This window comes from Chanodichthys erythropterus, chromosome 11 (assembly GCF_024489055.1).
Source record: "Chanodichthys erythropterus isolate Z2021 chromosome 11, ASM2448905v1, whole genome shotgun sequence".
Taxonomy (NCBI): Eukaryota; Metazoa; Chordata; class Actinopteri; order Cypriniformes; family Xenocyprididae; genus Chanodichthys; species Chanodichthys erythropterus.
Window position 1 is genome coordinate 4,494,476 of NC_090231.1, and position 23,547 is coordinate 4,518,022.

Here is a 23,547-nt window from a genome sequence, read left to right on the forward strand (position 1 = left end):
ATTAACGTCCACACAAAGTAATCAGTAAGAGAAGTCAACATTTTAATATTATAACAAGTATACAATTTTTGACCTATCCGATTCCAGATTTGGGATCGATTTTTGAATCCCAACCTTAATAGCCTATAAAAGGTGTGTGCATTCCTGCTCCTGGAGGGCCACTGTCCTGCAGGGATCAGCTTCAATCCCAATTAAATAAACTTAAATCTGCTAATCAAGGTCTTAGGCTATAGATACGTCCAGTTAGGTGTGTTGGCAAGTTGGAGCTAAACTCTGCAAGATATCGGCCCTCTAGGACCGAGTTTGGCCTGTAAGAATGGCAGTGCAACAACATAATTTACACAAAACACTGTAACTTATCATTTGTCAATTATAACTGTGGTAACTTCAAGTACTTAAACTTTATTAGCCACCACCATACTTACAGGTATAAAGCATGTAATATGTATAAATGTCATATTGATGTCATCATACCCATGATTTACCCATGATTTACCCTTGATTTTCCGCAAGTACCATGTTTTACCCTGCCTAATATTGATCTAGCTTACTGTAGCCGCCAAGCGAAAGCACAGAGTAATGTTAGAACATCATTTTCAACACACAACTGTATCTAATATGATAAACAGCACTGCGTTACCCCACATACACTTGACCGGAAGAAGCGGAAGCAGCGACTGTGGCATAATAAAAGTCCCACTGCTTGCGAAGTGTGTGTTGCACTCATCTCTCATTAAAGGGTTAGTTCACCCATTTATTACTTAGAATAAAAATCTTACGAGAATATTTTTGGTGCGCCAAAAAAACCCCAAAATAATGACTTATTTAGTGATGGCCGATTTCAAAACACTGCTTCAGGAAGCTTCGGAGCACAAATGAATCAGATTTCAGATCGCATGTCAAACCGCCAACGGCTGAAATCACATGACTTTGGCGCTCTGAAAAGCAGATTCGATGCACTGATTTCTATGCACTTTTTCATTTATCTGCACTTTAGACATTTCCCACTGGGAAATACTCTGTCAGTCCAGAGATGCATTTTACCAGCTCATTTGCAAGTGTGATTACAGATTTATATTTGGTGTTTGGGTAGTCTTTTTCCTTGTCACTGAAGCTTTGTGTAGCGCTGTTGCTAGTTGCCCTCTGGGGTTTAATTTTAATTTTTTAATAATTGTATCATATCTTGTTGACTTGAGTGATAGTGGTTCACAACACTTGCCCTTTTCTTGACAAACCACCACTGACATCCTGACTTAACAACTCATCCACTGAAAGCAGTTCACCTAATTAGACAAAAACATAATTAGTGTACTTTTATGTTCTTTGATTGAATTGGGAAAAAGCCAGGTTAAAACGAGTTGTTTTAAACCACAACCGTGACATTTTGAGAGGTTTGAGAGATTGGTGACATGTCAAAACAGATTAATCACAACCTCTTAGGCTGATCTGAATCTCCATATACATCAATTAGAGCCTGACATCCACAGCCTTTGAGTTTAGATTCCTTTCAGTTAATTCTGGAATCTTCAGTAACACTTAGTTATTAGTTATTATTTATATATATATAGTATTTATTGATATTTTGAATTGACCTTTAATTTCCAAAGGCCAAAACTTTCTAAAGCATTTAGATGGGTGCAGGGTTTTTTGTAAATTGTAATTTGTGCTTTTGGATTTCATCATCTCTTTATTTACTGTTGTTTATTCCCTCAGACATAAAAATATTAAACTTTAAGCTTTAAGCTTCAGGGCCCTTTTTTTCTGTATTTCTCAGTCATTATATTGCATATGGGGTGTTTTTTTTTTTTTTCAGAATGGTTTCATCACTGAGGGAGATTAAAAAAAAGACAAAAAAGACTGTGTTCCCTCTCACTGCTGATAAAATTATAGCTTTACACTTTGTCTTTTCTACAAACGGAAAAGAGGCTTTTGGTGCATTGTCAGTGGTGGCAGGTATAAAAGAATCTGCCTTCAATTGAATTTGACAGGTATGAGCCTCTATTTCACACATTAGAGTTTATACACCCTCTCTCATGCGAACACGCCACAATACATGACTGTGTTTGAAAGAGAGAGAATGATTTTTTCTTTGTTTTTGATCATTTACTGCTTGTATGGAGACAATTTTTGTCTCCTTAGATGGTTTTAAGGAAAAATAAATAAATAAATAAAAAATTCATTAGATTTTTTTTTTTTTTTTTTTTTCCCTTAAAACAATCTGTTACATTTTTGGTGCAATTTTTCAAAAAACTTCGAAATTGACAGTTCTAATTTTTAATGGAGTATTGCAATGTTGATATCTTTTTTTTTAAATTATTATTATTATTCATAAGCCCTTGCAATCTTTAATCAAAATAGCTTCCCTCTTATCTGATGATGTGTTTACTAGCAGCAGGGTGGGGCAACCTGTCAATCACATGAGATCAACCAATAGCAAACCACTACCATCCAACCATCCAATCAATTCCCCATGGACAAAATCAAGCCCCGCCCTACATTTGTTCTTGTTAGAAAAGTCATTTCATTCAGACATCACAATATGGAAGAAAAGACTAATCGCAGCTTTCGTTTCATGCCGATTTTAACAAAAATGATCAATTTAATTGGATTTTTACACTAAAAATGTTTCAACTTAAAAACTTATGTTCAGTTGCTGCCTTAAATTAAACTGACTTGAAAAATCTAGTTGAATTTCACGTAACTTATATAAAAAAGTAGCTTAAATTATTTTGATGATTTAAAGTAATGTAAAAACATGTCATGACTTATCAAGGAGTTCCCACATATGGGTGTGTATGTGCATTTAATGATCATGACAGGAACTTCAGCAGCTGGATCTCCTGTAGTTTGTCTCTCCTCAGGTCGTATCCGTGAGCTTGTGTTGTGTGTAAGTGTGTGTTTTGATGACGGATCTTTCAAACGTTCCTTGGGTTGTGGATTTTGCAGTGGGCGTTTCCTCCCTCCCTTCCTTCCTTCCCCATACAGTCGTGACCCTTCAAAAATGCTTGACCTTTGAGATTTGGGAAGAAATGTTTCCACCAGCTTCTGCTTATTCTGTTCAGTCCCAGATGAAATTTGTATTTTTTTTGTGATTTTTTTTTTTTTCCTTTGTATGTATTGGCTGCACATCTACATTTGTATAAAACATTCCTTGAGTTGAGTGTGCTATCACGAAAACTAATGTGACATTTATGATCCCAAAATACTCTTTTTGTTTGTACATTTTTGTTTTGGAATGCATTGACTCTGGAGTGACCATGTGGGCTTTAATTATGACATATTGTCAGTATACCCAGTACATCACCCCAAACAGTGTCAAAGCTCTGTGCAGTCATGTGTTCATGAGCATCCGATGGGATCCAGGTGTTCAGGGCCGTGCAGGTGTGATGCGGGGATGCACCGGCTCAGTGCACTGAGATAGTTATCCCTCATTATGATACATCTGCCACAAACATCGAAATGACTTATTTATCAAAACGTGCTTTTTGTAGCATCAGGGGCGTGGGAACAGTTTTCAGGATGTAGAGAAAGCAAAGGAAATCGACAACACTCTCTTCAGCCAAGCTTATGTGTAATTTTGCCAGATATAATGATGATGTAACATTAGGACATTATCTTTTAAATGAAAGTGTGGAGTTTGTTCTAATATATGCTGTAATTGTATAACATATACTTACTTTAGTTTAGGGTCCAATTCTCATTATTAATTAACTATTATGACTTTTGCCTCAAACTCCTAATTACTGCTTATATATAAGCAATATCACACAAGTAGCTGTGCAATACCGCTCTATATCAGCATGGCTGTGATTACCTATGGCACTCTGCCATGTGATACTGTGTTTATACAACAGTTCAATGACACAAGTGTGTAAATAAATAATATAACAACAACAACGGATTGTCTTTAAAAACCCTCTTTTGTGAGGAACTACTTCCTTCTGCCACAGATTCAAATCTCAAGTTGACAGTTTAACAGTTGTTAAACGTCACTTTAGAACTAGTAATGAAGGAATGTTGAGTCGCTTCATTGAAACTCACAGTAACATGAGAGTATTATGAGAGAGAGATCGGTTGAGTGAGTGTATTACCTGCATGTGATATTCTTCAGGTCAATCTTATATTCATAATCACAAAATCAGTTTGAATATCCACTGAGGAAAGTGATATCTTTGTCTTTGTCCTTTTAACATTTAAGAGGATTTCCCATGACAGCGCTAGTCAATGCATTTGTCAGTTGCTTCTCATAAGATGTTGTTAAAAGTAAAAACAATGTCCTTGTTTTCTTGTTTCAGTCCATTTCAATATAAAAGTCTTTGCGACTGACTGACTCACTCATAAAGACAGTCTTTGCTGCTATCTAATGGCATATTAACGTAACTTTCACTGAAGTCGAAATCACTAATGGACTCTTTCTCAATACCAAAAAATATGGCATGTTATTTATAAAAAGTATTATTTATTGAACAATAATATTTAAATTAACAACAATAGCCATTATAACAGTATAAGAAGTAAACTAGGAAATAAACACAAGCAAACAGTTCAGTCAAATGTATAAAAGCAGCACTCTAGTTAGTACAGGATTTAATTTCAATGTAAATATAAAGTTATGAATCTTAATATAGCCCTTAAGTCAAATCTATTAGCTCTGGAACAAGTACTAGATTAATAAGACCAAAGATTGCCCATTTGATATACCCAAAACGAATTATACCTCATGTTTAAACACTTTCTACATAAGAGCCAGCAGCAAATTCCTAAAGGACTGGCTGAGATGAAGCTTTTCTCTGTGGGTACATGAGCTCTGAACGCTCGCTGACGGCCTGGAGCTCACATCTCTGAAAGCATCTAAACTAATTTTCAGATAGGTGCGCATATCTGAGATCTAAACAACTAAATTATTGCCTAAAAACTATTACAACTTCATTCTGTTACAAAATAACAGTAGTATTTATAAAAATATGGTGGGTTGGCTCGTCTGCCATGACACTCACTGTGAGAATGCTGACAGCAGAGTGATACAAATGATGAAACGGTTCCCGTGGTGATACTGGTAGAATAGCGCATGGCTGGAAAGACAGTGATGACAATAAATATTGAATATTACTCCTCTGTATAGAAAATTGACATAAACATGTGAGAATTCATCAATATTTCTCCAAATGTGCATGCTTTTAAGCATATTAAGAAATTACGGTAAATATAAGATTTTAAGAGTCAAAATGTGAAGCTTGAGTTTTAGATCTTTTTAATGATGTATAGTTTGTCAACTGCACATTAATATTTAGGCTATATATAATATATATATATATATATATATATATATATATATATATATATATATATATATATATATATATATATATATATATATATATATATATAATATAATATGTATATTAGCCTACATTAAATGCCATAGAGGTAGGAATGTTCAGATGCTTTGCATCACAGAAATACATTATATTTTAAAGTATATTAACATAGAAAACCATTTTTTGGTTAGAGACTTGAGACTTCTTTTAAAAAAATACATCCAATCTTTTGACTGGTACTGTAATTTAACATATGCCTATACAAAATTTTCTGCAATAATACGTGCATGCATGAGATCACAAGAATCATATTTTGTTTTGTTTTTTGTCAAGAGTGGACATTAATCCTCTTATCAGCATGTTCACAGAGGGTTTTTTCACAGCCTACCTGACTGAAAGAGCTCATTAATATGCAGGTCATTAGTATGCAGCTCTTTTGTCTTCTCAGGTGTGAATTACAGCATTATTCATGATGATTCACGCCTCCACACATAATGTGTTTCTTGACAAAAAATTGTCTTAGAAAATTTTAATTTCTCTATTGTTTTATATGAATGAGTAGGCAGGATGATGTTTACATCATTTTGAAGCAAAAACTCCAATACCCAGAAGTATTGTGAACACAGATCTAATATATATTTTTTGGCCTTATTTCAGTGACTTAAGTTTTTTGTTTTTTCAGTAACCACGCATAAATGTTATTCCTTCAAAAACACAAACATGTACATACATGTTCCTCACATATTATGGTAGCCTAGTTTGTGCTGAATACAGTGTAATGACACTTTTTCCATTAATATTTTTATGAACAACTGAAAAAAGCACAAATGTCAGGGCATGTCAAAACTTCTCCAGGGTCCCAGAAATCCTCAGACCCCAAATGGTTAACCAATCAGATTTGAGAACCATAAAGAACTGTTGTGTATATATATATATATATATATATATATATATATATATATATATATATATATATATATATATATATATATATATATATATATATATATATATATATATATATAGAAACCCCACACTTTAATTTCAAAAGATCATAACGTCCTGAAAGTCTGAATATTACATCTTTCACTAATGTACATAATATACAAATGTTTAGGGATGTAAGATTTTTAATGTTTTTGGAAGTGTCTTATGCTCACCAAGGTTGCATTTATTTGATCATATAGTAAAACAGTAATTTTGTAAAATATTATTACAGTTTAAAACAGCTGTTTTCTATTTGAATATATATTTAAACTGTAATTTATTCCTGTGATCAAAGCTGAATTTTCAGCATCATTACTCCAGTCTTCAGTGTCACATGATCCTTCAGAAATCATTCTAATATGATGATTTGATGCTCAAGAAACATAAGGCATGCTTTACAAAATAATGGGACAATTGCAAACTTGCAAAGATTCTTCTCAGTTATAATGATAGTTATGGCCTGGCACTCATTGTGTTCCACTGTCGTTCATTTGAGTGAACTGAGAATGAGCATGAAAAGGCAAATTCACAGCAAAATGTCTCTTTTATCCAGAAAAAAGGGCTAATATGCAGTTCGCCACCTGTTGGGTTTGGAAAAAGTACGAAAAAGGAAAGCAATGAATTTCCTGGCAGGTGTCCTGCTGAGCTCTGGGTTAGCAGATGAGATGACATGAGGAATTAAAAACACAGGGTTACTGCAGCGCTGATGGCTTTCTGCTCACCAGTCGACCGTATCAGTGTTGGCTTTCTGAACTGTCTTATCTCCCATCATGACCTCAGATTCAGGCCTGTACCAGCTGAGCCCATCAGAGGACGAATTTGAAACATTCTGCTGCCTTTTCACATGAGTGAGTGATTTAACCCATGCAGGATACGTAACATTTGCATAGAAGTGGTGCACTGTGTCATGCGTCAGAAACACAAAAACACAACATTTTAATTAAAGTGTAACTTTGCCAATTTTCAACTCAAAATCTTTCAACAACTTATTGTTACAGTGTTGGTAGTCTATGTAAATGAACAATGTTTACTCATTCTCCATGTTTCCCAGACTGAGAAATTCATGTTTATTAGTCAACAAACATCCGCATGATGAAGCAAAATATGTCGTCCGGCAGACTTTCGATAGCTCCAGGGCTTTTGTGAAAACTTTTTGCATTCACTATTTAAACAACGTGACGCTGGATGTAAAGATGATAACTGTGTCGGGCTGAAACTAGAAAAAAACACCTGCCCTATGTTCGCTGTCATGCAGTTTGAAATGATGGCTACAAACACATTTTCTACAGCCTTTAACTGGTGCCTGAAACACGCAGGATCCTTCACTGGAAACTTTAAATAACTCACTCCCGCTAAATGTTTTCTCTTTTGAAGTCGACACTAGGGCTGCACGATTAATCGCATGCTATTCTCACGCGCATTTCGTCAGTAAAGCCGGTTCCCTGATTACCACTAAATCGCCATCACCTGTTTTTAAACGGAGCGCCTTTTAATAGACAGAGCCGTAGTTCACAGACAAGCCACGCAATATCACGTTCATTATCGCAGGCGATTCATCTGCGATATGAACGCGATATTGCGTGGCTTTTCAGTGATCTACGGCTCTGTCTATTAAATGCTGCTTCATTTGAAAGCAGGTGATGGCGATTTAGCGGTAATCAGGGAACCGGCTTTACTGACGAAATGCGCGTGAGAATAGCATGCGATTAATCGTGCAGCCCTAGTCGACACCATTCTGACTAAATGTTTGCTCAGAAGTATTTCCTACTAAAGCAATGCGGTATTTGACTCTGACAGACTGGTGGGAGTGTCCTTGGATGGCATGCCCAGTGCATTATGGGTGTTGAAGTTTTCCATTCCTGTTTAGCAGAAGGGAAGACAACAGCCTTTTTATGTTTTTTATAGTTTGCTTTTCTACTGTATGGCAGCTGTGTTTTATTGATGTGTTTTTGTTTGGTTGGTAATGTATTTGAGGTTCGAGTGTTTCTCTTCACAAGACACAAATAACTTTTGTGTAATGAATTCATCAAGCGCACCATCCCATGGAGAAAAAATGGAGTGTGAGCACCCACCGGCGCAAACATAAATCGGCGTCTATGCACAGCGTGCACAATTGCTCAATTGGCTTCAAAACCAGCTGCATCATGCTGGTTAAATCAATGATCCTGCAGGTGTGCAAGTGGGAATCTGTTAAGCAAAGTTCTTTACTTCTTCACCAGTACAGACTTCAGTGTTGAGGAGTAACTAACTAAAAGTGATGCTTCTAACCTTGTATTTTTCAGTAGAGTATTGCAGTATTGTGCACACAGCTTTACAGCTTCACCAAGGCAATAATCAAGTCGTGTTGTCATATAATCAAGATGGAAAAATTAGCACCTGCCAGCAGCTAAATGGTGTTTTTTGGCCAGTGGCTGGTAATTTTTGTCTTATTTGCCAGCCTCTGCTGCAGGCAAAAAATATGCATTTTTGTTGAAGTGAGATTTGATTTAAGCTGGTGAGGTTCATGTCTGAACATCGTTCATATGTTCAGTAGCACTGTACAGCTCATGCATGCACTGTAAGGTGATTTGAGATATACACCAGCCACTGTGTCTGAAAATGTTAATTTTCTGCATATAAAGTTCATTTTCTTTCATGTGTAGCAAAGTCTGGTTCACTCTATCACATTGGTTTGTTCAGAGTAGTTAAGATTCACCAAATCACTAATTCAGCAAGATTCACCAATTTGTTTGAGTCCATGTGCATTTTACCCTTTTTTTCATTAACAGTAAGAACTTTAGGTTTTTCAAAATTTCTTCAGTGTTGCTTATATACCATTATTTTTTTCTATTTAGCTTTCACTTATTTTTATTTCAGCTTTAATTTTGGTAATGTTTAGTGCTTCAGTCATTTCAATTAGTTGCCAATACAATACAACATTTCTAATTTTATAGTTTTTTTTTTTTTGTTTTTAATTTTTTCATGCAATATTCATTTTTTTTATTTTATTTCAGATTTATGTCAATTAATGGAAACACATTTTAATATTTTTAGTTTTAGTTAAAGATATAATGTAGGACTATCAGTCTATTCAAAATAATTAAGTGGGATTAGTCTCATAATTTGGTAGTTCATAAAAGTAGTTCACAAGTCTATATTCCAAATAACCACAGCTAAAACTATTAGCCTAACTAATCTAAATTTAAAGCATTATTAAATAGAAGTAAACAGTCAGTTATAAAATAAGAACAAATAATCAAATTACAAGCAAAAACACAAATAAATACAATATAACAAAGATACAATTGAAATAAACAGTGCTTTTCATGTTTTTCCGGTAGATCTGACAGTAGTTTTTTCAGGTACAGAAAGTTCATAAAGTAAGCAAATGTACACTGCATATTCTTCACTGTATAAATTAAACATCCTTATTAATTAATCATTATTAAAGTTACAAAAGTAATTCAGTCAAGAGCAGTAAGTGATTTTTGTTGTCTGATTAACACGGACAGCAGCAGGAATATTAGGCTGCTGTCACTTTAAGAGAGAATGCACAGATCTAATGAACTGATATTTTACACATGCATTTACATTCACTTAAGACCTAACCAACTACGTTTAGCATACTGGCTATTTTTTGACATCATTTTGTGTGAATTTGTCCAATCAAGTGCAAGAAGATGTGAAAGAGCTCAGTTTAGTATTCACACGCTGTCTGAGACACGGCTTTCTAGATTAGTAACAAAATGAGCTCCCTTTTGCATCTTCTTGTGCATGAATATTTAAATTGTCAAGATGCAGTGCGGGTCTGTCAGCTGTCCACATTGTTTAACGTTTCCAGTCACTGCAAAAGTAGATAATATCAGTGTGACTTCTGTGACCGCAGTGGCAAAAAGAAATGCAAAAATAATGACTGTTTTCAAACAGGTTGCAGAAATGGCACTTCACCTTTAAATTAGTCAAATTGGAATTGCTAACTATGGTATCTGGTTTGTTGCTGGTCCAAGGTGGTCTACAAGCTCTAAGCAGCTTCACTGTCTACTAGGAGTACATCAGCCCCACCGGTTGATCTTGGCCCAAACCTCATCAGTACCTGCTTCAATAAGCCTTTGAGGATGACCTCCACCTCACGCTGCTTTTCCAAAGTGAGGAGCTCAGTCCATCAGTGACCTGCTCAGGTTGCAGAGGTGTCTCAGGTCAGAGGTGCAGTGCTGTGTTGGCAGTAAAGACTCTCTTGTACTTGTCACCGACTGCTTCCGTCAGCACAGAGGCGCGCCCCAGTCTCAGCTGGATTACAGAGTCCTGGAGAGAGCAGGCTGTAAAAATAGCTGTTTCAACACCAGCTCTTTCTGAAGGCTCAGATTCCCCCTGGCCTCGGGAGAACGGCTATAACCTTCACCATCTTCCGTTCTCTTCCCATTAGCACACACACACACACTGCTCTCATTGAATTAATCATCGCTGCTCATCACCCTAGAGGCCGTCGCACCTTTAGCCCAGCTCGCTTACGAGCAAACGCAAGCCCGTCTTCTCTGAGAAAAATGAAGGATTTTCTTGCATGGGTCTTTCAAACCAAGTTTAAATGACATGAAATACAGTAATGTTAAGAGCCATTTATGTATTAAGTGAATGTAATCAGATGGGCTGAAACATCTGATATGTCATAATTGATCTGAGCATCAGGTGTAAATGATCCATAATAGACATGATGCTCTCTGTGATGTTATTAAAAATAATCAAACAGTTAACAAGAAAATGAGAAAATTGCTCAGTGCTCTTGCGGGAATAACTTTAAAAGCTTTAATCAGCTTCTACTGTTACATACTGAAAACATCAAGAGCTCTCTTTGTTCTTTTGTTTGTCTTTTTTTTTTTTTTTTGTTCTTCATTTTTGTTTTTTGAAGCAATGATTTAATTATTGAAAAATACTTGAAAGCTAGATGCCGTTGTTTTAAGTAATTATTTATAATTTATTTATCATTGTTTAGTTTGCATAATAATAGTTAGCAATGACAGTTACAATTGGTTTGCAAAAATAATGTATAAAAACTTTTTGAATAGCAACATTTCTGCATTTGGCAGATGCTTTTATTCAAAGCGACTTACACACTGCTTTCAAAGTAAACATTTTTTATGTCTGATTCCTAGTTTATGCATTAGCTGGTAATCAAACTCATGACTTTTGCATTGCTTGATGGGTCAATCATGAATGATTCGTTCATTTTGAACAAATCTTTAATATGACTCGGGAACAACGAGAGTGATTTGTTCATTTTGTGTTGATCGCGCAAGCGCGACATTCTATATGTTCTGTACCTGAAACAGAAATGATTCGTTCACCTCTCAAGTCTTCGGGTTCGAGTTGTTCGTTCATCCCGTGACAGCCCCATGGAAGAGGCTATGCTATCTGTACCAGAAACAGAAATTATTCGTTCACCTCCCGAGTCGTTGGGAGCCATATTGGCGTGACGTGGCAGCCGTATTGGATACAGAAATTAGTTAATAATCCCAAACATCCTTACAAACAAGCGTGTATACAGTTTAACTCTTAGTTATGTGATGCATTTCTGGTCTCAAATGTTTCACAATTCATAAATTTGTGAATTTTTGTCATGATGGTTCTTTTCCATAACTCGTGATGGATGAAGTCTCAGGAGAACTAATCATTTCTGTATTCGGTACCGACTGCATAGCTTCAGCCTATGGGGATGTGTCCATCAGTCAGGTGGCATCTATGTCAAAAACGCACATCTTCATGTGGCATATTGAATGTATGCAAATGTGAATTATATTTAAATTCACGTCTCGTTGATATATGTTAGTCCATTTCTGTCTGTTTCTAGTTCATACGGTCGACTTTTATGATGTGTCTTTCACATTTTAGAGCTTGACAGCCCCTAGTTACTGTCATTGTGTGTAAAAAGCTACTTCAACATTCTGTTAAACTCTCAGAGAAAATCAAACGGCTCTGGAGCGACACGAGTGCAGGTAAATCATGAGAGAATTGTCACTTTTGTGTGAATTATTCCTTGAAGGTGTCACGTCAGCAACTTTCTCTGGCTTGGAACCTTCCAGAAGAGACTCATTTTTATGTGCCTGAGAGCCTCTGTTTGACCCACCAGACTGATGATAGAAATGGCTTTTAATCTGCTCCACAGTAGTCAGTAGTCCCAAGACTTTTATAGGCTACGGTAATTGCGTTTATATATTAAAAGCTTGTGGTTCAGGTTTCCAGTGGGCATGTTTCTTACATCATTACAGCAACTGTGCTCAAAAAAAGCTTCAGATTATAAAACCGAATGTTGCAATTAAATAAATGAGGGGTTTTCCTATCAGATGTCCCTGCTAAAGTTCATCCAGAGTGTTTTCTTGGAGAGTGAGTGGAGCACAGAGACCGGCTGAGCTCGTAAAGTTTCCTTTAACTGCTGCTCTGGGTCAATCCTGTTTGCTCCCGTAAAAGTCAGCCAGTATGTTTGAAACATATTTCAGGGTAATGAAAGGGAAAGGAAAAACCTTCCCATCCTCTTGTGTGCATTCCTCGATCAGCAGGACTCACGTTTGTGCCGGGCGGCACGACCGTATATACAGTATATTGTGCTGCTGTAGACATGTGACAGCTAGTTCATATATCATGTACACAATGGTAGATGTATTTGAGAAGATTATGTTATTTACATTCAAGAGTGATTTAGAAAAATAGAGTAATGTGAATGTAACCCCTCCTGTTCGAACTGCACTAAGCGGGACTCAAACCCGGGTACGCTGGCATGGGAGTTGGGCTCTCTAAACTCTAAAAAATGCTGGGTTAAAAACAACCCAAGTTGGGTTGAAAATGTACAAACCCAGCGATTGGGTTGTTTTAACCCAGTTGTTGGGTTAAATGTTTGACCCAACCGGCTGGGTAGTTTTATTTAACCCAACTATTGTTTAAAAATTACTGTATTGCTTGCTTAAAATGAACCCAGTATTTTGGAAATTTATTATGTTTAGTATGTTTAATAAATGAACATTTATTAATAAGTTTAATGAATAATAATTAGACAATAAACATTTGTTAAAGGGATAGTTCACCCAAAAATGAAAATTTGATGTTTATCTGCTTACCGCCAGCACATCCAAGATGTAGGTGACTTTTTTTCTTCAGTAGAACACACGCGATCAGACCTCACTAACCGAGTGCTGAACACAGTTGGACATAGTGGCATATTAGAGGTAAAAAATGATATAAATACTGTTCGGTTTCTCGCACAAACCGATCGTTTCGTGTCTTAAGATATCAAGTTGTCGTCACGAGCCGCAGGGTTTAATTTGGATTTGTCTGTGCAAGTTTTTTCGACTCTTATTGATTGAGTTCCCATTCACTCCCATTATTTGACTGACAGATGGCAACGGTTGCAGTTTAAAATCATAATTTGTGTTCTACTGAAGAAAAAAAGTCACCTACATCTTGGATGCCCTGGGGGTAAGCAGATAAACATGTTCTCCTTTTGATTTCCCACCTATTTTGGGTTCATTTTAAGCCAGCCATATAGTAATTTTTAAACAATACTTAAAAATTGTTATGGTTAAATAAAACTACCCAGCACATTGGGCAAACATTTAACCAAACTGCTGGGATAAAATAGCCCAATCGCTGGGTTTGTCCATTTTCAACCCAAATTGGGTTGTTTTTAACCCAGCATTTTTTAGAGTGTAACAAGGAGGCTAAAGACCGCAGTCGCTAGAGTTAGTCGCTGGAACGCCTCTTGAGATCAGGGGAATGAGGTTTACATGCAGAGCTCTTACGGGCCTACGTGAACATAGTTCAAGCTTGTTCACCCCCAATTTAAATTGTCATCATTTACTGACCCTTGTGTGTGTGTGCAAAGTTTGACGTTGTTGAGGTATTTATATGTTTTTGAAAGAAGTCTCTTCTGCTCACTGATTCTGCATTTAATCAAATATACAGTAAAAAGGTAATATTGTGAAATATTATTGCAATTTAAAATAGCTGTCTTCTTTTTAAAAATATTTTAAAATGTAATTTATTCCTGTGATCAAAGCTGAATTTTCAGCATCATTACTCAGAAATCATTCTAATATGCTGCTCAAGAAATATTTCTTATTATTATCAGTGTTGAAAACAGTTGTGCTGCTTTATATTTTTGTGGAAAACGTAATACATTTTTTTTTTTTTTTTAGGATTCTTTGAAAGTTCAAAAGAACAGATTTTTTTTTATATAAATCTTTTATAACATTATAAATAGCTTTACTGTCACTTTTGATCAATTTAATGCATCGTTACTAAACAAAAGTATTAATTTCTTTAAAAAACTTTTGAACAGTAATATATTAATGCATATCATCTTCATAGCTAGTAGACTTCAGACTTCACTGTTCAATGGTATATAACGAAAGCCATTTCTACACACCTGCAATATATTTTCTTTTTGTCTTATTGTCACATTGATATATATGCAACTAATCACTTATAATTTGATCAATTAATCTTCATATCATGCAATTAATTCAACAATTTTTAATTGATCGACAGCCCTAATACCAATCGGTTTTCTTCCAGCAGCATTCCAGCTATATCATGACTGTTGCTGTGATAGAATGCTCATGTCAGGAAAAGGGCTTTTGCTGGTCTTGCCCGCTCAAGTGAGCAGCTGAGACTTTGTTGTGTGTGAGTTCTGCTTGTGCACTTTTGCTCTGTGCTGATAGGACAGGGTCAACATGAAGGACAGGGGTGGAAGTGTGTTATCTGTGAGGGCCAAGGAGGGCAACAGGCTCTGTAAGAAGATAGACAGCCCAGGAAGAGATATTTGACTCAAACGCAGATAGCATTGGGAGGTAAAGCTGACAGGCGAGGTCTGGATCGAAGCAAAGCTTGTCTTCACAAGGGTGATGTAATGTTTTGGAATAGACTTTCTCAATGTTGGAGATTTGTAAAGAAGTGGCAGAGCAGTCTGCAACACAGCAACGTGTAAAGCAACTCAATTTGTATAAAATGTGAGGTGAGTCTTATAGTGCAAAACACAGTGTTGTGGGTCATTTCTAAGGTTTTTGGTTGCTAGTTGAGCACACTTCCAAGTCTACTATAATATGTGCTCTCTAGATAGAGCGTGGGTTCCTCCTATTCGTTGTTTTTCACTTGCTTTTTTGTCCACCACATAAATAATTTACATTTGTATTTATGCATTCAGCAGATGCTTTTATCCAAATGATAAGTAAAAATGCTACAGGTGAACAGTGTAAAAATAACTAATAGATATTTTAAATAATAGATATCAACATATTTTCTCCAGTGGATTACTCACAGTGCATTAAGACAATTCTGTTCTGAAATGTTATGTTGAAATATGCAAATGAAGCACTTTCTAATTAAATATGCACTCGTTTGCATACATTGAAATACAGAATCCTGTTGCATACAGAAATCTGAGTACCGAATAAAGCCAGGTTCAAAACTCTTGTTTCATTTTGTTGACATACAGATGAGATATTGGAGAGAATATAACTTTTAGGGATAAAAGTTATATAAATCAGGTGAATGATTAATGATCAAACCCATCTTAAAAACCTTCAGAATGATTTCTGGCTCAGTGAATGAGGAAAAAAAAGACACAAGTAGATAAAATATAATAAAATAAACACTTAAATATGTATTTTGGATATTTTCTTTCTACTAGTATGAAAAAGGAAAGTTATGGAAGCAGAATAATCCAAAATCTCAAAATTGACCAGTTCCTGAGAAAAATACAAAGTTCTGTCATGAAACTCTAGATGGCGCATTGCTCTTTAACTCAATCTGCTTGAAATCACATCATGCTCTATTGGGCACAGCTGATTGGTACCTGTTGTATCAGTAGCCAATGAGCTTGCTACTCAACATTTGCTATAGCAGTTGCAGTGCTCTTTCAGAAACCCTCCACCTTCCCTAGCTCCACCTGTATAGATATGAATGTTTATTTGCGTTGTCAGGTTATTGGTTTGCACATAAACCCGGACAACAGGTTATTTCAACAAGCTGATTTTTATGAGTTGTCGGCATAACGATGTGCATGTAAATGTGCTCGCTGTCATATCCATTACCAAACACCCTGAGAGTTACTACGGCTTTGCCTGTAGTGTCTTGACTTAAAAAAGTAATGACACACTTCTCCTCGACAAAATCATTCCAGGTATCATGTATGTAGCACAAATGATCATGCATGACTTACCTCCTAAATTTAAATACTTAGTAAGTGGTTTGTTTAGATCACTAACTATAGGTATGAGCTACATTAACGATGATGCTTGATTTAGCAATGCTGCTAATTATTTGTGCAATATTATCTTCGGATGGTCATTCTGCATGCATTACATCTTGGGCCAGCTGGCTGAAACTAAAGATAGATATGTGTGTTTGCATGCAACATTCAGACCACTGGTCCACTGATTACACATGGCAGAAGATTAAAATGTGCTTAAATAGAGAGGAAATTGTGATGTTAATAATGCACATTTATGCTTAAAAATGCATGCAGAGCTGTGATGAAAGATGCTTGTCACCTTTGAACAGCTCAGCATGCGTCAGCCTCGTAGATCTTGTGATATTTGGCTCGGGGGAATATACGTGCATTAGAAAACCCAATAAGGGGATTTTTTTCCTGTCAATTTCCGCAGAATTCCATCACGCCAGGCACAAAGTCAGTGTGCTGAAAGTAAGGGAGCAGTTCGCCTTCTGCTGACTTTTACACTTTAACTGCAGGGGAAGAGAAGGAGGTGATATTTTTGTCGATCTACACCGTGACATCTATTTACCTGCAAAAAGTATTTTCCCTCGGTGTGCTGCATATCTAAATGTGATTTTGAAATGGCAATTTGTGCAGCGTGACATGGATTTACAAATTCTAAAATGCAAAGTCAGACGTTTTTAAACTGTGTAAGAAAGTCATTCACATACACTGCGGTTCAAAGGTTTAGTAAGATTTGTGAAAGATGTCTCTGAGGCTGCATTTATTTGATCAAAAATACTGTAAAACAGTAATATTATTGCTATTTAAAATATCTGTTTTCTATATATATTGTAAAATGTAATTTATTCCTGTGATCAAAGCTGAATTTTCAGCATCATTACTCCAGTGTTCAGTGTCACATGATCCTTCAGAAATCATACTAATATGAGGATTTGCTGCTCAAGAAACATTTATTATTATCCATGATGAAAACAGATGTGCTTTATATTTGTATTTTTGAGAAAACCATGCTTTTTTCAGGATTATTTTGATGATTCTTTCATAATATTATTGTCACTTTTTGATCAATTTTATGCATCCTTGCTGAATAAAAGTATTAATTTCTTTAAAATTAATTGAAGTTGTATTGTTTTGTTAGGCTTTTATGCATAACGACCTCTTGTTCATTCTTGCAGGTCTCAAGCGAAGTGTCTCTCGAATGTCATAAAGGGAAGACTGTGTGTTTGACCCGAAGATGCGGCACCTGTTGCACCAGGTCGGCTTTTGATAGCAGAATAAATGAATTTGTGGATCATATTGAAGATTCAAATAAACTTTCACTCCATCCACCACAGGCTTGTGTTTTCATTTTTCACCCTGTTATTGCCAGGCATCGCTGTGAGCCACATGATATTTCCTGTTGTGCTATCAGAGAGCTCTAATCTTAAAGGAGTAGTGCACCCAAAAATGATTCTTTCATCATCCACTCACCCTCTTGTTGCTGAAAACACATATGTTGTTTTTTTTAATTTTTTTGTCCTTTTCAGTGCAAACACAAAAGGAACAAAGTGCCTAGGCTATTCTTTTCCATACAATGGGAAGATGGTCAAAATCCTCAAGAAAATGACAAAAATGCACCATAAAAGCATCATTAAAATAGTCCATGAAGTCATACAATAGCTTTGTGTGAGGAATAGACTGAAATTGAAGTCGTTGTCCATTTGTTCATTCTCCTTTTGTGTTGCATGGAAGGAAAAAAAAAGACGTTGGGTCAGTAAATGAAACCTATTTCTGGTTATCAAGTCAAACTCGCTGGTTTATTCACTTTTATAATGACTGTAACATACCGTCACATCCAAGGCCAGATTTACCAGACCAGCGAATGTCATGCTTTTTTTCCATCATTAGAAAGCGTCTGAGGCCGTAAGTGCATTGCGTTACTTTTTTACAGGTTATAAAGTTCACTGTAGTTATGTGGCTGCTCAGTTTTTCTGTCGATTTGGCCAAAATCTAATGTTATATCAAATAAAGTGCTTCACACATGATATAAGACAGTAGCTATTGGCTATGACTCGACGAGAAATACCAGACCTTCAGATTCTGGCAAACCGACAAAATCGCTCGCCGGTTTCTATGGCAATGTGATGCAATAATGGCAATAACAGGAATAATAGAAATAAAATAGGCAAACAACAGAATAGATAGATACTAATTTAGACATAAATAATTGCAGTTGGTGCCAATAGCCTAGTGGTTAGTGCACTGGCATATGGCGCAAATGCGTTCACGACGACCTGGGTTTGATTTCCGTCTTGAGGTCTTTTGTCTTTCCTGTCTGCTCTCTACTGTCCTCTCCAAATAAAGGCACAAAAAGCCCATAAATAAAAAAAGAAGCTGCAACGCTTGCCCCGCCTCCAAGTTCTTCTGATTGGTCCACTGTTTTGAAACTGACATTGATGAGTGGCGTTACGTGTAAAAGTTGTTTAAACTTGACATGGCGTCTTAAAAACGTGCCGCTCATGTGCGAGGCGCTGCAAAAGAAGCAAGCATTCACACCAGGGCGTCATCGTTAACGCTTCTCATTTACTTTGAATGGGTGACATCATGCATTGCCGAACTGAATTGTGGATTCCGTTGCGTCGCTTCACTCGCGTTGTTCGCAGCAGAAGTTGAAGATTTCTCAACTTTTCAAGTGCCAACGCAAGCTCCAGCCAATCTGATTGCCTTATGCAAATTCTATAGCGCAGATGCTACCCAATTGCATTCATGCAACACCGGAAAGTAATGTAATTGGCTGTTATCCCTATATCAGCACAAGCTTCAGACATGCCCTCCGTCAAGCATTGACGCAGACGGCCCGTGTGAATGCATGTTCATACACGTCTGTCTAGCACGTTTACATAGAAAAATGTTGAAAAAGTAGTGCATTGGGATAGAAAAAACACGTTCTGTGTGAACGGCCCCTTATGAGGTTTAGTCACAAGCCCTTTTAAATGTCTTTCATTGGTTAAATTTATGTAAAACCCAAACGGGTGAGCAACAGAAATGATTTATGGGAAAATAAATGAATAAATAAATAAATATATATATATATATATATATATATATATATACACACACACAGTGGGTACAGAAAGTATTCAGACCCCCTATTCAGCCATTTGCTAAAGTCATTTAAGTTCATTTTTTTCCTCATTAATGTACACACAGCACCCCATATTGACAGAAAAACACAGAATTGTTGACATTTTTGCAGATTTATTAAAAAAGAAAAACTGAAATATCACATGGTCCTAAGTATTCAGACTCTTTGCTGTGACACTCATATATTTAACTCAGGTGCTGTCCATTTCTTCTGATCATCCTTGAGATGGTTCTACACCTTCATTTGAGTCCAGCTGTGTTTGATTATACTGATTGGACTTGATTAGGAAAGCCACACACCTGTCTATATAAGACCTTACAGCTCACAGTGCATGTCAGAGCAAATGAGAATCATGAGGTCAAAGGAACTGCCTGAAGAGCTCAGAGACAGAATTGTGGAAAGGCACAGATCTGACCAAGGTTACAAAAAAATTCTGCTGCACTTAAGGTTCCTAAGAGCACAGTGGCCTCCATAATCCTTAAATGGAAGATGTTTGGGACGACCAGAACCCTTCCTAGAGCTGGCCGTCCGGCCAAACTGAGCTATCGGGGGAGAAGAGCCTTGGTGAGAGAGGTAAAGAAGAACCCAAAGATCACTGTGACTGAGCTCCAGAGATGCAGTCAGGAGATGGGAGAAAGTTGTAGAAAGTCAACCATCACTGCAGCCCTCCACCAGTCGGGGCTTTATGGCAGAGTGGCCCGACGGAAGCCTCTCCTCAGTGCAAGACACATGAAAGCCCGCATGGAGTTTGCCAAGATGGTGAGAAATAAGATTTTCTGGTCTGATGAGACCAAGATAGAACTTTTTGGCCTTATTTCTAAGCGGTATGTGTGGAGAAAAGCAGGCACTGCTCATCACCTGTCCAATACAGTCCCAACAGTGAAGCATGGTGGTGGCAGCATCATGCTGTGGGGGTGTTTTTCAGCTGCAGGGACAGGACGACTGGTTGCGATCGAGGGAAAGATGAATACGGCCAAGTACAGGGATATCCTGGACGAAAACCTTCTCCAGAGTGCTCAGGACCTCAGACTGGGCTGAAGGTTTACCTTCCAATAAGACAATGACCCTAAGCACACAGCTAAAATAACGAAGGAGTGGCTTCACAACAACTCCGTGACTGTTCTTGAATGGCCCAGCCAGAGCCCTGACTTAAACCCAATTGAGCATCTCTGGAGAGACCTAAAAATGGCTGTCCACCAACGTTTACCATCCAACCTGACAGAACTGGAGAGGATCTGCAAGGAGGAATGGCAGAGGATCCCCAAATCCAGGTGTGAAAAACTTGTTGCATCTTTCCCAAAAAGACTCATGGCTGTATTAGATCAAAAGGGTGCTTCTACTAAATACTGAGCAAAGGGTCTGAATACTTAGGACCATGTGATATTTCAGTTTTTCTTTTTTAATAAATCTGCAAAAATGTCAACAATTCTGTGTTTTTCTGTCAATAAGGGGTGCTGTGTGTACATTAATGAGGAAAAAAATGAACTTAAATGATTTTAGCAAATGGCTGATATATAACAAAGAGTGAAAAATTTAAGGGGGTCTGAATACTTTCTGTACCCACTGTATATATATATATATATATATATATACAAGGTTTCTGCCAGACAGTGACATTTTAAATTACATGTATTCATTTATAAACTAATTGTCTTAGGCCTGGTTTCATAGACAGGGTTTCGATCAAGCCAGGATCAGGCCTTGGTTCAGTTAAAGCATTTAAGTAGCTTTTAGAAACGTTACTGATGTGCATCTTGAGACAAACAATGCCACTATGCTTTCAGTTAAAAGAGCTCAAAAATGCACTATGCATAAATCCAGCCCTAGTCACATCACATGCTGACATAAATAAACAACCAGTCAAGCAATCTTTGCAATGTTCCCACAGTCCTTTGCACAGACCCCAATGGGAAACATTGTGACGCCAATATGATGAGAAGTTGGCAGTTGCAGACCATTATCCCTCAGCATATAACAAAGACAGCAGTTGATTCTCATGCTAGATTCACAGCGCAGATGCTTGACACGTCCGACAGGTCATGATGCAACCGTTAGTTGGGGACAACGAAGCCATCGCGCCTCGGGCAGATTGGCAGTGCTAATAAACGTCACAACATGATAATTCCAGCGCAGAATATCGAATGCAGAAGAGATGAAAATAGTTGATTTTGCAGCCTTAGAAACTGCTTTTATGTGCAGGAAAATATGTTACCCTCTAAATTACATCGTTTAGTCAAAGGAAGCATTGTCATGTCTCTTTCCTTGTCGTATAATTGGTCTGTCAAGCATAGCTGGAGTCTGCAATGCCGAAACCAGGATACGGGATACCGTGTATGTCCATATCGGTTATGTAAGGCTTTATATAACTGCATTTAAACAAGCACACTATTATTAGTGAGTCAGTACCTGAGCCCTCGGCCCCTCAGAGCCTTTGATCCTTTATGGAGGTTCAAGTCATATTGCTGGTGCTCTTGTAATCTCTTTGAAGATAACCACGTAACCTTCAGATCCCACAAGTTTCAAAGGAATGCAAAACTGGGGTCCACAGCTTTCAGATTCTGGCAAACTGACAAAATCGCTCGCCGGTTTCTATGGCAACGTCGCACACGCTCAATGACATGTTTCCCTTCGGCTGGTCATAGTGTCACTCGTAACCAGAATAAATTGAGCATGTTTAAGGTGGTGTGTGTGTGTGTTTTTAACAGCTCAATATGCATAGACAGCTACAAGTGAGACATGTGTAGGTTGATTCACCCTGTAAAATGTGTATAATTCAACTCTCTCTGAACATCTGTATTTCTGACTAGTGGCGGAAGCTTTGGTGGGATTGATGGCACAGAAATTACACACTTTATATTCAGTAATTGTTTGTTTTTTGTTTTTTGTGTTGTAGGTGAGGTGCCTTTAAACTCTGGACCAAACCAACAATACTGAAAATGAAGATCTGTGTTGCTTTTATTGTAGTAGCTGTTCTTCACATTGCTCAAGCTGGTGAGTTTCTGTCTTTCATGCTCTGATTTATCAGTTTTTTGCAAAGTGCTTTAATGGTATGACTTTTTGGATAGAAAAAATGATTAAAAATAAAATAAAATAATGAAAAACAACAAAATAATAAACATAAAATAATAATACATTAATTAATTAATTAAATTAAATAATGAAACATAAAAGTAAAATATTAAAGAATGCAATTAAATAATAACAAAAAATAAAAATAAATAAAATACTAAAAAATAAATAAAACAAAAAAATAAAACAATACAACAAAAAATAAAAAATTAAATTAAATAATAAAAATAAAATACTAAAAAATAAATAAAATCATAAAAATAAAATGCAATAAAATACTAAAAGTAAAATTGAATAATAAAAAACTAAATAAAATAATAACATAAAATAAAAATAAATAAAAGGAATGATATAAGGAATTATTTTCTTATCTTTAAAATACAAGAGTTTGTTGTACTTTGAAAGCATAAAGTATACTTTTAATAAAATTTAATAAAATAAAATTAATTAAAATTAAGTAAAAATTAATAAAATAATATGATGGGGAATTCCTTTTTAATCTTTAAAATACAAGAGTTCATCGTTCTTTGAAAGCATAAGTTATACTTTGAATAAAATGAAGTAGAATATTAAAAACTATAAAACAAAAAGGTAATAAAAAGGAATTCTTTATCATATATTTAAATATTTATATATTTTATATATTTAAGTTCATTGTACTTTGATTGGATAAACTATACTTTGAAATCCTAATTTTTCTGACAATATTAATATAAGCAGTAACATTTCATAATTATTAAAGCATTGCTTGCATAATTTCCTTCCCCTAATATTTTTAATTGCCCTTTCTGTCATTTCTGTTCCTCTTAACTTCACTTTACAGGCTGAACTGTGGCATTGCCTGATGT

General features: G+C 36.3%; 1 protein-coding gene across 3 annotated transcripts in view; it reads left to right on the forward strand.

The window, feature by feature from the left end:
* The window catches only part of cemip (cell migration inducing hyaluronidase 1), a 161,606-nt gene that overhangs the window by 50,862 nt on the left and 87,197 nt on the right, over positions 1-23,547 (forward strand). For all 3 annotated transcript variants that reach the window (XM_067401066.1, XM_067401068.1, XM_067401067.1), the window contains one exon: positions 22,524-22,621. In XM_067401066.1, the coding sequence (XP_067257167.1) occupies positions 22,567-22,621 (55 nt within the window). In that variant the 5' untranslated portion in view covers positions 22,524-22,566. The remainder of the gene's footprint in view (positions 1-22,523; positions 22,622-23,547) is intronic.